We start from the raw sequence: 16,471 nt of genomic DNA on the forward strand, positions 1-16,471 counted from the left end.
TGCATAGATACATAGATTTGTTGCGGACCTAAGACAGAGCCTTGTGGCACTTCACTTCCATTTGACCTAAATATAAAAAAAAAAAACAAATAGTCAAAATGTGCTGCAAAGGTTCTTCTTTTATGTAGTTTATTATCAAAGGCTAAATTGACATAATAGGATATACACATTTATGACAGAATTATAGCACATTATAGAAAAGAAATAGAAAAAATATTATTTTATATATTGAGATACAGGTGTATAAATACAATATTACCAATAAGAACTTATAAATGTAACGTGTCTTTCTAAAGAAGGTCAACCTTAACAGTTATCAATAGCATCTAACATTCTGAACATACATATATTCCCTTTACAGATTTTCTCTTTTGGATGTGTAATAAAATGATACATAAATGGCTCTTTTTTTTTAATACCCGTTGATATGTAATTTCAGAATGGATAGTCAAAACAGATCTTTATGTTATGTAACAGCATTTGAATATTACATTTAAGATGTATAACCTTGAACTATAAGAGCCATAACAAAGAATAATAATAAAAAAAAAACTGCTCCTTAAGTGCCTATGTCATGCTTAGTGGCTCTATCATGGAAGCCGAATCACAGTTTCTTTTACATTAATCTCTGCGCTAACAGATTAGTAACAAAAGCTTTAACAGAAATCACACAGCATTGAAAGATAATTGGTATGTACTTGGGGGTACTGTGGATTTAAAACACTGAAGCCATGAACGTCATATAACTGTACAACATATTGGTAGATGGTATGAACAATCAACCCAACAATAAAATAGAACATATTATACATTTGTTTTCCACACAAATAGAGGGATAATAAAATAATAAAATTAACAAGCCATTCACGTCAGGCTCCTAACACAGTCAGTTCAAACTAAATTCTCATGCTTTGAACCTATTTTACGAATGTCCGCCTAGTATTTCCTCCAGGTTAATGTCTTTCATCCAGTCATCATTGCCTGAACCTGATTTAAGCAGAGAGTCGATGAAATCCGAGTCTGCATTTATCCCTGGTACCGTGTTATCATCCTCTGGTAAGAAATCAAAGGTCAACCGGCCTGCCCGGTTGTTCTGATAAGTTGCTGGGCTTTGGCTCAGCTCTCCAAATGTGGTCGGACAACCCGGCTGTTCGGTGGATGACTGGGTCAGGCAAGTCACCCCAGGGAGAGGGGGTATCCTAGGCTGACTGGCTCTGGGAGCAGAGCTTCTGATGGCAGGGTTTATGGGTAGCAGGCTAGAATGAGGCGCCACCTGGTTAGGTGGACAAATAGACCTCGGAGGAAAATGAATGTCACTTTGGGGCATCACTGTATTAGGGAACCTTTTGACATCTAGTCCTGTCGGAGTTCTGCTCGGTTTGTTGCTGTTTGCCCAGTTCAAAGCAGCGTCCATCCTGCTGGTATTTATCACGTCACCCAATCTTTGCCCCAGCAGGGAGTCTTGACTGACGCTCGTCCTGACATGCTGAGTGCTTGATTGAAAAGTGGCACTCTGGTTGTTGGTCCCATGGAACTGAGGCTTGTTTTGCTGAAGCCCCATTCGGATGAGGCTGCTGGGTTGCGGTCGGTGCTGGTTTGCACAAACCTGAGCACCTGTGGGTCCCGAATTACGGTCTTGTCCAAGTGGAAACCTTCTCTCTCCTGAGGTAGCCACCATCTTGGTACCCTGTCCATTGGGCAGGTGGCATGACAAGGGTTGGATGTCACTTTGGTCTGACCCATTGCCTGTTGCATATGCATAAAAATTAACTGTGACGTAAAATACTGATTTACCAAACAGTAATCAAGTCAAGTTCTAAATTGATGATTAGTGATATTTTGTGTTAATGACATTAATTAGGAGTCGTTTACAAAGCAGAGAAATCACTGAAACCATCCATTTGCGCATATTCAAAAGATGATGAACTTTAGAATGGTTTCATGCGCAACATTTTATAAATGAGACCCGATGTGTTTTTCCAAATATGGTAAGGGGCATACATTTCCAACATGCACTTAAGGCATTTGACCAATCACAGTGCACTGGATAGCTAGCCAATCAGAGCACACCTCGCTTTTCAGAACGATGAGCTTTGTAAAAATTGCAAAGTAATAATAATGTATGGTGTGTGGAAAATAATATTTTTTTAAGCTTAAACCAAATGTAAACACATTACACTGATATACATAAAAAATAAGGTACTTTTTAGCAATGTCATATGACCCCTTTAATCCAAACCTAGGTTCAGTTAATCATACCACATCATCAGGGTGAGTATAATTTATGAACTTAATTGAATGTTGTTCAATCATGACAACTCTGAACATTTTTAGCATGTTGATGGATTTAACATCGTTAAGTATTTCGGGGGTTCTCTAGGTCCACTTTCCTGCTTAGCTCCAGCCTTAATCAAACCCACCTGGAGAAGCTAATCAGGGCCTTCAGGACTACTAGATAGTTACTGGTTCTGATCAATGATGGAGCTAAACACGGCAGGAAAGAGAACGCTGAGGGCCAGAGTTGAGAACCTCTGCTGTATTTTGTCTTAGCGGACAAGATCTACTTAACATGCTGCTGCTAACACAGTGTGTACTTGCTGTAGAGGGTTTTAGAGGAATTCTGGTAGCATTCTGTAGGAAGACCTCATGGTGAATATTGCAACAGCCTACTTAAATGTTGAGCAAGAAATCTCACTGGCTGCAGTAGAATCAGCAGAGGCCAATCAGCATGTATAGTAAGCGATTGAACAGATTGCATGTGAAGGTCCTATCAGTCTGTGAATTCTGAAAATACATTCCACACCTGTATATAAGCTTGGCTGTTGAGATCCAACTCCATTGCGTGGTTGTTTGTAGTCTGGTGGAGGTCGTGTTAGATGACGACTGAACTGATCCTGTGTGTTCAGTTTCTCCTGAAAAAAAAAATACAGCAAAATCCCATTTTTAGTAGTTTAGGAATAAAAGTTCCATAGATTTCAACTAGACAAAACGTGAGTGGTCTATCTAAACATTTATAAAACCATCGTATTTAGGCAAGAAGAAATGCACCAGCACTCACTGTATCAGAGATGTTGAGCTGCGGTTGACCAAGAGGTCTTTGAAGGTTCTGGTCCTGGCCTGGGTTCTTCTGCTGAGAGCTGAGAACCGGAGGCCTCAGCTGTTGGGTCTGGCCTGTTACATCTACAGGACGCCCATTCACCGGTAAACGAGGTCCTGGCGAAATTCCCTGCAAATGGAATGCGTGTTATTATTATACCTTACCAATAAATGTCACAGCAGCCACTGCTATTCATCCAGGTGTGATTGAACGATCGGTCCACTAGAGGGCAAGCTTTGTTTACAGTCAAGCTGATGTTACACAGTCCCTTTTCACATGTGACTTCCTGTGAGTGGTGATAGGGATTTTCCATAGCCTTTCCCACACTGTTCTATCACTTAGAGAAAACACATCCATGGCTATATTCATAATGGGGATGTTAGGGTACCTAAGGGAGAACAAATTAGTCAGAAACTCTCAAAACATCCTGTCGTGACACGCACTGTAAAGAAACGCTTGCTCTAATATTATTCAGAAAGCACTTTCTTACAGGCTGTTGTTGAAGTGCTTACAGTTTTCTGTTTTAAATCACTTTAATTTTACACGCATTTATTAGAAACCCTAGTCAATGAGGCTCGCAGGACTTTTTTTGCTTACAGTAGTGCAGGTTTTACTGTGTGACTGATAGCCCTGCTACGCTCTTATGAGACTGATCCTATGGGGCGCAACCCAATTGCTGCCAGCTAAGGACAGATTTATTCAGCCACAGGGCAGAGACACGCAATAACAGATAATCTCATAGGCCTATTTATCCAGTTTTGTGCATTTTCCTGAAATGCACTCTTATTCAGGCTGTGATATTCCACGTTAGCCGCTCCTTTATAGCACTGATTACATAGCCGTACGCTGCTATTTTAGCTGTAAAAAATGTAACTTGCCTGCCAGCCGAGCACAATTATCATCAATAATGAAGAGACACAGTTATGGGTTTCAAGCTAAAATGCTAAATTAAAAAATCCAGTGCCTACACTGTAAAAAATGACCATGATTTTAACTAAAAAACGGTAAAATTGCTACGGGAAAAACTTAAAATGGTTAATTTCTGTAAAAAAAACGTAAAAATTCCCAGAAGTCCTTTTTTCTTATCGGTTATGTTTATTAGGGTTGTATGTTAAATGTAATGTTGCTAAATTAATGTTAATTGCTTATTTTAGTGCAATAAAACCGTAAAACCTAAAATGTTTTTTTTGTCTTTATGGTTGAATTCCAGCAACAACAGCTGCCGTTTTTTTACTGTAAATTTTACTTTTTTTTCTTTCTTTTTTTTACAGTGTACTAAGTCTATTTTGGTCTATTATAAGGGTAAAATTGTCCATATCTGCTCAAGCGGTTTACTTCAAACAGCTGAGTATTCTACAAAACAAGCAGAGCCAGTAAGGTCCAAACAAAAAGCATGTCAAATTTCCAATTTTCTGTAACCATTCAACAATAGTTCACCTCAGAACTCATTGCTTGTCATGACACAGCTCAAACAGCACGGCACGGAGCTAGTAAAGCCAAGGTCATGGATTTGACTTTCAGGGAATACATTAACTGATCAAATGTAAATGCAAAGCAACTTGCTATGGATGAAATGTAAAATAAATTCAAAACCTGTACTCGGTTCCATGAAAGACAACACAAGATGCTTAATTCAAATCCAATTCCCTCGGAGCCCTGCAAATATGTTATGGAATATAGAGCATCAGTAATATGGACTACATTTACGGTTCTTCTTTGCCGGCCATTATATGTTATGACAGAGACTAGCTGGACATTCAACTTCATATTTCCTTTCATGTTCTATGGAAGAAAGTACTGGAATGAATGATGACAGTATTTCTAAATGTTTCTGTGGTTGAGTCAGATGAGGCCCAAGTCACAAGACATTTCTCTGTTGCTGCATAACATGTCAGAATCATATTCGCTCCAAGTTGCTCCGGTAGAAACACGAGAGTATTACGCAGTGCGATCAATTACAACGAGCATCTAAGAAAAAGTTCTTAACCGAAAGTTAAAGCGTAATAATTCAGCGCCAAACAGCTTCGGTGAAGTGAAGTACATCTAAACAAGCCTGAACCTGAAAAATGTCTTGCGCGCCCAAATCTTGCAAAACAGCAGAGGCTGTAGGCTTCTGTCCTCTGCAAACTTGTCAGCATGGATGGCCAAACACACACTGTGTATACAGTGTCAATCACAGTGTTGACACGAAACATTTCCCAGGGCAGAAAGGATTTGACTGAAACCCCACTGCGTTACGCGAGGCTATTAATTTGAGAACAGATGTCTTTAGGAGAGAACCTCCCTCTAAAGCCCCACTCGAGAGGTCCAGAAAGGAAAACACTCAAAGAACGGCTCTGTCATGGGAGGAATTCCACAGTCGAACCGCAGAGAAGCATGTATCTCTAGAAAGTGGAGCTCTAGATGCCTCATTCCCTGATGGATCAGCTCTGGGACGTCTGATAATTAATGAGAGGGCGATGGAGCTCTGTCCGGTCTGCTGATAAGCTCTTTTCACCATGCTAAGATATATCTCTTCCTGAGACTATTTAAAACGTGACAATAAGAAAATACTCCTGAAGAGGACAGGAATGTGGTTACAGATGACGAGGTGTTGATATTTAGTTGCTTTTTTTAGACTCCTTATAAATAATTGCACATTGAAGAATGGTTACCAGATCATCTAAATAAAGCATCTAAAGTATATGTATGTATCACTGTCTACAGTATAAGTGACAGATAAAAGTGAGCATGATAAAGAAAAACAAACAAACTAGTAGTGATGTACATATATTTTTAAGTATAAATGGCAAAAAACACCTAACAAAAGTACTAAAATTAAAATGAACAATGAAACTGTAAAAATATTCACCAATTCAAAATCTAACTAAAGCTGTTATAGAATGATACTTTTTGAGAATTGAACCATTTTACAGTCTGAACTAACCTTGCTTTTTCATAACATGATATTTTACTAAACTAAGCTCTATGTTATATATGAATTTCCCTTTTTTTCATGTTGGTCACACCACATGACCTTTGGCAGACAAAATTCGTTGAAGAAAGAAATAATGATAGCAAAAACTGCTTAACGTTCTCATTTATCATGTTTTTTTTTTTCAGTTGCACCACCCTGACATTTTTGAAAACGATCGAATTAATGTACGAGTAATAGAAGAAGCTCCTTCAATTTGTTTATGAATTGCACATTTACTTCTTTTTTGATTTATAGATCGGCCCCAAAAAGCATTACATTATTGACCCTTCGAGTATAAGTGGAGCTTGCTAAGGCTCACAAAGAAAAAAATGCCACATATTTGAAAAACGTAAAGCCTCGTCACATTCCGCACATTCTATCGTGGTTACAGTTTGGGTCGTATTGTTGCAAAATTCTCTAGTGGTGACGAAAGTACGGAAAAAAAAAGAAGTTATTCACTTCTGTTCAGGTCTATTCATTACGCCTGAAGTCGCTCCATCAGGCGATACCGTGAGAAATTCAGACCATTCTCATAAGTTGCGACCACAAAGCCAGATTGTGTTCACTTTTGAGTGAAATCGGCTGCCTCAGTCAAACCCTTTGTTATGTGGGGGGGCTAAAGCCTCGTTAGTGTGGCCGTCTCTGTAATCCACTCTTTGTGATCCTGATGTGTCATAAAGCTGTTTTCCATCTCTCTTTCCCTCCTCGTTCTTCATCAGTGCATCGTTAAATGAATACCACATGTGTCCGCCGAGTCCATAAAGGAGAGATGTGATTTAGGCTCCCATTCCACCAGCATTACAAGCAGTTGACAGGACTCCAGGCCCGGGCCCCGCTGCTCTCTCACAGCACTTCCTGCCGACTGGAGGCAGGGCGCCCTCCCCGGGGAGCGGCCCGGCATCTGGACTTGGCCCCAGATCGTTTTCCCAGGAAACATGCGCTCTTCGTAGCGTGGCTACAACAGCCTGGCACTCTCCACCAACCCCCACAAACCAACTCATTCCCAGCACAAACATTTCCTTTCCCAATACCTTAACGACTACAGCGCCGCTAATGCTATTAATAAGCAGCCAATTAAACATTTTTGGAAAGAAATGTCATAGTTAACAGTGAAGAACGGTCCCCTAGTGTTACTAAATATTTCGTGTTTTATTATTTGGTGATAGCATGAGATGTTTAGAAGAAATGTTTGTAGGCCAGTCATTTTTGACCAGGAAAAAACAAGAAATTGGGAGGTTAAAAAAGTGCTTACTAATTACTACGGCTTTTTCCTCAAATGCTTAATTTGCTGCTTATTAATAGTAGTGTGGTAGTCATCGAGTTTAGGTATTAGGTGGGATTAACATGGGCTTAATTACTACTAATAAATGGCTAATATTCTAGTTATATGGATGCTAATAAGCAACTAGTTCAAATAAAGTGTTACCAAAATTTTCGTCGTACCCTGCGTGAGCACAGTCAGTCAGTTTTAGTCCAGTGCTATAACACCTGCATTTTCCAGAAACGGAAAATTCTTTCTGTTTGAAATGACCAGAACAACATCAAAAAGAAATGCACTGTAAAAAAAAAATATATATATAATAATGCAATAAAATAAGCTAGCTTCAAACTTGATTTGTGCAAGTAATTTCAACTCAAATTACGCTGAACCGACTTAAATCAAGCTGAGTTTCATATTTTAAAATGGGTTTTTCCCCTCTTCATTTAAATCGAGTGTGAGTAGTCTCCTGTAGGGCGCGCTCTTTGTGTGATGCACAGCATTGCTGCCTATGTAAGGAGTGTTTTAATTCAGGCACTTAAGGGCTTCCATTACCGTCTAATGCATTTATAGTTGGTTGCTATGTAGGCAGCAAGTATCTAGGCAGTTCACTAGGTTTTGGAGCACAGCTACAGTCTCAGTTCAGAGCCAGAAATACTTGAATCGCTTCTCCAGATACTGACTAGTCAGTGTAACAGCACTTTAATCAGAAAGTATCAGACGCTGCTTGAAGTTTTTGGGGCACGCAGGTCTCTCAATGTGATATATTACACTTGTCTGAGGGGTTTTTTTTAGTCTCAGGTAGTGCGAGCGGTACATTTTTCTCTCCGCGTGCAATAAAATAGATTTCCACTCGACAGTCTGTGATACGGCAGACACGCAGTTTGCCATACTTTAGGCTGACGACTGATCAGCAAGGCTGTGAGAACAAGGAAACAAGAAACAGACTCCACATAATCTGCTCTCTTTACATGCATTTTGTGCATTGCACCCAGTGGGAGAAAATTCCGCTCGAACAAAAGTTCTCGAGGGCTCCGGTGGGATCACGGCACCATTTCGGAACCTTTATTTCCATGGCATTACTAATTCAGTTCACTGTGGGAAGACTGTCCATTGCCTATTTTTCTCCCTGTTGGAACAGACATTCTGGCTTCATTTCCACTAGCGCAGCATATTTAACCCCATCAATGCTGAATTATCTCCACAATGTCAAAACACAAACGATTCATTAAGCTTTTATTTGGATATACTAATTATGAAACCAATGAACTGCGGTCAGTCTGCACTCATAGTTGTACAACTATCCTTTTAGAACTGTTTCCTAGTGTTGTATATTAGGGCTGAAACGATTCTTTGAATGACTCGAATACAAAAAAAAAAAATCATAGATGCAAATTATTGATTCGTTCTGTCCATTTACTAGGGATGCACTCAGAAACGATCTCCGGTTACACTACACAACCTAAAATGCATGTCACGTGACCATTCTTGCACGTACGACCACACATACGTTGTTATTTAAATCACGGAAAAGTCTTGGAATGCTTGGAACGATCGAACGGGGAATCTACCAACACATATCTATGGATTCAATATCGAGCATGGTGTTATTGTTTACAGGGTTGTCAAGGATACACAGAGAAAATGTGGGAAGCCATGCAATCGTTTTCCAAAGTCTCTGTTATGCTCCTTTGCACTGAAAAGCAAACACCAGCGTTTTCAGATTAATACGGGTTTTGCAGCATTTTCAAGTCTCCATTTTCGAGGGTGGAAATGCTGTAAACGATAGGTGTAACAGTAGAAAAAGTTATGCATTTAAAAACTAAAACGCACTAGTGTAAATGCAGACATAAGTTCACAAACACCATCCACCAGAACTGCTCCGAGGGTCCATTTTACCATTTAATTAACTAGCTTCATATCATATACACAGTCATTTGAGTATTCATGTCGACCCGGCAAAATAAAAGTCCAGTTTAATTTGAAGACGCTGCAGCAGAAATATATTACTATTGTTCGGTAGAATGTACATACTACTATGACTAAAATTATAAAAACTAATTTTCGTAAGGAATGATCACGCAACAATTCCTCATGTTTTAAGTTTAATAGTAAATAACCATTGTTTGCCAAAAAATTAAATTTTCTATAAAATTGAAAGAAAAACTAAATTAATGTTTTATGCCTTCATTTGTTAATCAGATATACAACACAGAATTTCCTGAGGAAAAAGAAAACATTTCATAAGGGTATTTTAAAAATAAATAACAATAAAACATTAGGTTAAATTAAAGTTAGTTAAATTAAAAAGCCTTTACTTTATTTTTATTATTTTTTTTTATTATATCTGAATAAAATTATAACATTTTTATTTGCATTTTGAGTCTAATATGACAAATAAATGCACTTAATAGGTTTAGTTTTCACAGTTATTAATATACATAATTTCAGCAATTTAAATTTACATTTTTCTAAAAAAAAAAAAAGTCTTATTTTCTTATATTTACGACTGCTCTTTAAATAATTTTTATTTCCTGATTACTGAATCTTATAACTTGATTAATTGATGTAATTTTCGGTAGAATACTTATTCAATATTATATTATATTATTATATATTATAATTCAATAGCTATCATATAGCATATCATATTCGACAGCCCTAAACAACACTTTAGTGTTAACTGGTCCCTTACCATTAACTAGTTGTTTATTAACATGCCTATTATTAACATATTTGCTGTTAATGTTGAAATAATTGTAAGGCAAACAAGCAATGACTTTTAGACTATTGAAAAAAACCTTCAACAACCTTAACCTATCCATCTACGGCTGCAAAAAGAGCCATATGTTCATGTGATTGAACTACATCTCTGTCAAAATCAAGCGTGTCTTTCCATGCTGGAGAGCCTAAAGTCGACTCCTCTTGTGTGGTGCTTGTTTCTCACAAAGAGAGTCGAGAGATACTGTTTGTATGAAACCCAAAAGGGGGATGTTCTAAAGCTCCCAAATCATAACAAATCAGTGGTTCAACCTCCGGCACTGGGCTAAGCAGATTACTGTCATTTTCCACAACTTGTCCCTTGCAGCTAACAACCTCCAATTAGCAAATCCCGCTGTGCGCATCTATGCCCTGACGGCGAGCGACTGTGACAGGCGGAGAAATTAGAAGTTTGGCATGTTAATCCACCATGCTCTAGCAAGTCGGGGCTACCGTCGAACTGCTTTGAGGGGGAATACAAATTCAAGGCACCTCGCTCCCGTCTAGACACAAACAACAATCGTAAAAAACTAAAGGGAGAAACAGGCCTACAGCAAAGTGTAGCGCCATTGAGATTAAAGCAGTCGGCATACTGCTAACGGCTAACACAACAGGCTGACGGATGGAGAAAGAAAAGCAGGGTGTGTGGTTTTGACACTACGACTCCATTGTGTCAAGAACAACCTGCTCTACGCAGCAGAAATGTGATAGAGTGTTAATGGAAAATGTAGCAAAGCTAATTATTGGACTCAAGACATGACAAGTCGTAGAGTCTAACACAAAAGACAGTTGATGTCACACTGGTGCTCTTTTACTAAGTTATCGCAATTTTCTTCTCGCAGAAATACAACCAGATGCTCGATCGTATGACAAGTTGACAACCATCTGACACTCTTAGCTAACATACAGTATGATGATACTTACAGATGTGCTTTTGCTTGAGAGTCCACTGAGAATGTTTGATTTTATGCAGAAATTCGAGTAGGGGTGTGTATATATGGTTAGATGAATAGATTTGATGCACTTTTACAGCTTTTAGATTTTTTGTCATTTTAGAATGATTCAGTCTTAATCACAATGACATTTGATTTGATTTTGTATTTTTAGCTGCATTTTGTAGATGTAACAGTTTCTCCTGATTTGTCTTAGAAAAAGCAATCAAAAGGGCAAAGAAGAGCATAAAATATTTATTAAAAAAATTAGATATAATTTTTTTTTTTTGTTTACGAAAAAGTATTCTCATTGCTTCATAAAATTCGGTTGAACCACTGATGTCACATAGACAATTTTAACAATATCCTTTCTACGTTTCTATACCTTGAGCGTGGTAGTTTCCTTGGTGTCTATGAAAGGTCAGATATTTGTCAGGTTATTCCAAAAAATAATTTGCAATTAGCAATAGAAAGGTAACCAGCTATAGAAAGGTGACCATTATATTTACATAATGAAACAACCGATTTGCAATTCAAAAATCCATGTTTCAGGAAAAATGCATGCATTAGCAGGATTTGTAAGTCAATGCATCGAGGAAAGTGAATTATTAACATATTTGCTGCAAGTGAATTATTACACCCTTAATGATTAGGGAGTGCAACCCATTGTCTTATGGCTTTTACCCAAGATCACAGTTTGACAAGCAGCAACTGTCAAAAGGACCATAAACGCTTTGTCTTACCTGTCTCTGCTGTGCCATTTTGAAACTGATTCCAGCACCGTGTTGATTTAGTGGAGGCCTTTGACCAAGAGGTTTTGTTTGTAGGCAGGTGGAGGGTTGCATGGGCAGCTGGCAGTTCTGAAAGTGCATGCCCTGGCCTGCTGTAGATGGCTGCTGTTGCATGGTTGTTTTATTTTGTGGAGCGGCCATGATGGGCATTTGTTGGCTCATGGTGGAAGGTGGTGCTTTAGGGCTGAAATGCAGCAGAGGCTTAGTGCTAAGAACCTTTGTGTCCATGTGATGGGATGGGTTGAATTCATTGGGTTTGAGAAAGCAGTTGGGCATGCCTTTGGCCTGAGCAGTACTCTGAGCGTTGAGTCTCTGCTGAGAAAGGGAAGCATTACCTGGAAGAGTCTCCTGACTGAAAGAGCCAGGAGTCTGGTGGACACCTAAGGCAGTAGACCAGTTCCTAACTCCTCCTGCTTGACTCTGCTGGTGGTTGTGAAGCATAGAGTTGGGCTGTTGTTGGTTAGCAGCCATTTGCTTTAGCTGCTCAGCATGTGACATCTCAGGCCATGCTGGAAGTCCTCGAGAAGGACCGCCAGTCGCTACCTGAACATGGTGTCCTGAAGTGATAGGTGAGGTGGATAAACTATTGTTGGCCATAGAGAAAGAAGGTCCGGCAGAGGCTGGTCTTAGTTGTGGAGAGCTTCCAGTAACCTGGTTATAATCTGGTGAGTACTCTGTCTTGATCGGCTTATCCAGGTGAATACAAGGAGGAGCCGCACCAGCTGAATTGGGTCGACCAAGATCAAGGCCAAAGTCATCATCTTGCTTTAGCATCTTCTCCAGCTCTAGATCATTGAGTGATGGCACAGTCTTGGTGAGCTCATCGAACAAATCCTGGAGCTCTGGGTCAATCTGTCCAGTTACTTCATCTTTGAAATCAAACGTCAACGTGGAAGTATCTGTGGACGACTGGCTACAGGTCTGAACTTCAATTGGTTCCTTCTTCATATCCCTTAGAGTGATATTGAACAAATCACTGCTAACTCCGTGAGGCATCATGAAGGTGTCCTTTCTTCGAAGTATGTTACCCTGGGTGGCATCACCAACCAATCGGTGAGTCTGCCCTGAAGCCAAAGCACAGGAGCCGGATCGAAAAGAGCTGGTCTCCATACGAAGGCGCTTGAAGTCGGAACCTGACGCCCCACAGGAGAGGCCATTCTGCTTGGATGTATATCCAGGAGTCTGAGCTTCAATCTTTCTCCTCAGTCCCTGCTGGAAATGCAAAGAATGTAAAGTTAATAAAGCATTTAATCGATCTCAACTTTTTTGTCAGGTGAAAAAAACAGTATGTTTAGACAATTAAAGTGATACTGCTCTACAGATTTGATCAAAAGGATTCTTCAAAAGCCTTATGCTAGTTTTCTACAGCCAAATTGAACTAACGTTCTGCCCAACTGGGAGACAAGGGCACATAATGTAACAAGACCATCTTTAATGAAGTCTTATTAAAATACTCTTTGATGTTTCAAACCAATTAAAACTATGATAGGAGTTCTAAATATTAGTGTGTAAAAATGTGTTCTGTGGGTGAATTATCTCTATGAAAACGGATACGGTTTTGCAATTTACTGCTGAGACTCTTTAGCCTTGTTCAGATGTCCATTTTTAAATTTCAAAAGAGACTTGTTAGATTTAATATAGAAAGTTTATGATTTCCCACATGGCCCTAATAGGGAATGTCTGCAGATATAGGTTAAACTCTTACTTACTAAGAAGGCATGTGCTAGACATTTGGTTTAGTGAGTTCTCATGCATTTTTTGCCGGATTCACAACAGGTGCTAACATGCATAAATTTGTTTATCATTTTAAATTAAGGAGTTCATGCCCACAGTTAGTAATTACCATAATACATACACAAACCATCTCCGGGTGCATTGCTCTCTTAATATGTGCTTTTACCCTGAGAACATGCATAGCAAGATCTTTGAGTCTACACGTGATCAGCTATATTTTTAAGCAGCACCATGTTTTTAATGCTACAACAAGTGATTTCTACATTTGTGCATGTTGGCTAATTCTCTTCTTTAATTTTACAATCTGCAAGCGTATTGCTAAATCAATTTCTGTGTGAAAACTTTCACACTGGTTTTATGCACAAATGTGTGTGCACATCCACTGCTACAGTTAATGAGGCCCCATCTTAATCGTATCGTGAACATCCCTCCATCTTCACTAATCCACCCGTTTTACTAGCAGCAGGCCTGTGCTCTCTAACAACATTTGCTGAAAAAAAATTTTCCAAAAACTATCGTCTGAAAACCTAGTATTAACTGTGTGGATAAATTTAGCCATTAGATTGATGTTGTTAGACAAAAGAAGGCTTTATCTGTGTCCCTCATTTGCATGAATTATATTTCCCACTGTTGGCTTGCTGTAAAGATAGCAACATTTTCCTTGTGTAAAACTGTTCCCTTTGTTCCTCGAGTCTTCATTTATGTAAATTGGGCTTGAACAATGACTCATAAGTAACATTTAAGTAGCTGTACAGAGGCAAATGTAGACCAATACTTACATGTGGAATAACTTTTACTTTAAAGATGCTATAATATTAAAGTAAAATTTTTATCAGGTAAATTAAAAATGAACTTACTTAATTACATGTACAAAAATGACTTAACTTGACTACATTGCGTTACACCAACAAAGTAATTTCAGATCAGGTAGAAACTGCTCCAACATCTGCACATTTTCAGTTTTATGATGAAGCATGATGAATGTAATTTAACAGACAGAATAATCATAAACTAGCTGCTGACCGAAACCACCCTATAACCAACATTATTTCCACCCAGCCGCAATATTGCCAGCACATGGATATGCATAGTTATTCAAACACCATCTGACATTATTGCCTACAGAGAGAGAGAGAGAGAGAGAGAGAGATGTGTGTTCAACCCGGTTTCATTATCAGCACAGGACGGTGGACTGTGGTGCAGTTTTCGCTGTAGCGGCAAATTGGAGGCATTTCCATTTACTGGAAATATTACTGGGCTGGGATGTTTTATGCCTTCAGGACTGGGAGTGATCACAGTTCTCCACACTCCACCCCCATCTCTGCGCCTCAGTAGCCAGTGTGATATTTAAATTAGCTATGAATGGCATGCTGACATCAGTTTCAAATTACTTTTCCACTGTCTGTAACCAGGTTACAGATAACATATGACATAGGTTTGTGTGTGTTCAAACACGTTCACGTGGATGGAGCAAGATTTGAATTAGCGTGTGTGTGGCAATGGTGTTATTATGTGGTTCCTATGTGGTTTTTAGGCTGTTATGTGCAGCCCAAGACCTCTCTAAAACCAGTTACGGTAAATATGGTCTCATCTCCCATCGTTTGAACCATCATCAATTTATACACATGCAAAGTGCTAAAACTGCTAAAAACACAGCTAATTGTTGACATGCTAAAAATATATAGAGTGAAATGTCATTGTGCACAAGAGCATTATCTGTGTAAGTTCACATGTCATAGTCACATGAATATACACTTCCAACCACATATAGTTTAGGTCGCCATCCTGAGATCAATCCCGGGACGTGTTTGTGTCAGTTGGATTTGTTTTAGTGATTGGACAATATTGTGGCCAGGCTGATGGCCATGAATTATTTTTTTGTGGAAATTTTTTTGTGTGCATCTTGATTACTATTCTTAAATTTTAATGATAACATGCATATAAAAAAATATATTCAACTTGAACCTCCCAGCAAGCACTTTTCATCTTTTTATTCTGCACCAGGTGAGCTGCATAGCAAGTTTACAATGCCAATATGTCTTATATATTGAGCTGGTTGTGTGACGCGCTACGGTGTGAGGTCATTAAATAGTGTCGTGCGAGGATCTGTGCAAAAATACAGCATTATCATTAATTCAGTAAAAAACTGCATTGAATTAGAGTTCCGCAAAAAATGTAGGTAGAGGCAGGCTTTTATAGTAATGCGAAATTGGGTTGTCAGCCATTGAATAACCATTGCTGGTGGACCACTAGATTTTTTCCGCGTGTTTTATTTGCTGGCAAGTGCTTAGCAAAGTAATAGCACACTTCTCTGCGCAGCTATCATTCACCATTTGAGCACAGTGAAGGATAGATTACATGCAAATGTAATACTCAACTATAAGTAGGAGCAATACCGATGCTTGCTAAAATGATACAACACAGAACAGCACTTCACAATCAGTCAGGATTTTATGCAACATCAGTGAATCTTTCTATGCTTTTGCAAAATCTTTGCCACCTCCTTCAACGTTTTTTATATTAGCAAATTAAATTGCACTACTCTACAATCTTTCTTCATGTCCCTTTCTTTACGGCGATTATTTCCCAAGCTGACATTTCATAAAGAGTGTTGTACAATTATAATTAAAACACAATTGAACGATAGTCTATGTTTATCTCTCAAACATTAGCCAGTGAAGAACTCTGTCCCACTTTAAGAGAAGACCCCAGTAACAGCTTCTACAGTCCGTCGCTAGATTAAATAAGACGTTTTTATAAAATATTCACATGGTGACACAGATAACTGCCACCGACCAGATGTAGCATATTAAGGCAGAGAGGAACCTGATGTTTCTTGTCAGTATGCCAACCACATTTGAGACGGTCTGATAATACTTGCGTGTTCGTTTTGGCGAGGGGCTGCAAAGAAACAGTGCCCTCTATTCATTGGAAATCCTCCTG

The 16,471-nt window shown here is 38.9% G+C and overlaps 1 protein-coding gene across 3 annotated transcripts in view; it reads right to left on the reverse strand.

Annotated features, from left to right (window-relative positions):
• Positions 1 to 99: 99 nt before the first annotated feature.
• The window catches only part of zmp:0000001236 (mastermind-like protein 2), a 44,735-nt gene continuing 28,363 nt past the window's right edge, over positions 100 to 16,471 (reverse strand). For all 3 annotated transcript variants that reach the window (XM_043259200.1, XM_043259198.1, XM_043259201.1), the window contains exons 3-6: positions 11,747 to 13,006; positions 3,059 to 3,226; positions 2,804 to 2,912; positions 100 to 1,746 (exon numbers count right to left, since the gene is read on the reverse strand). In XM_043259200.1, coding sequence (XP_043115135.1) covers positions 923 to 1,746; positions 2,804 to 2,912; positions 3,059 to 3,226; positions 11,747 to 13,006 — 2,361 coding nt within the window. In that variant the 3' untranslated portion in view covers positions 100 to 922. The remainder of the gene's footprint in view (positions 1,747 to 2,803; positions 2,913 to 3,058; positions 3,227 to 11,746; positions 13,007 to 16,471) is intronic.

Source organism: Puntigrus tetrazona, chromosome 15 (assembly GCF_018831695.1).
Source record: "Puntigrus tetrazona isolate hp1 chromosome 15, ASM1883169v1, whole genome shotgun sequence".
Classification (NCBI taxonomy): domain Eukaryota; kingdom Metazoa; phylum Chordata; class Actinopteri; order Cypriniformes; family Cyprinidae; genus Puntigrus; species Puntigrus tetrazona.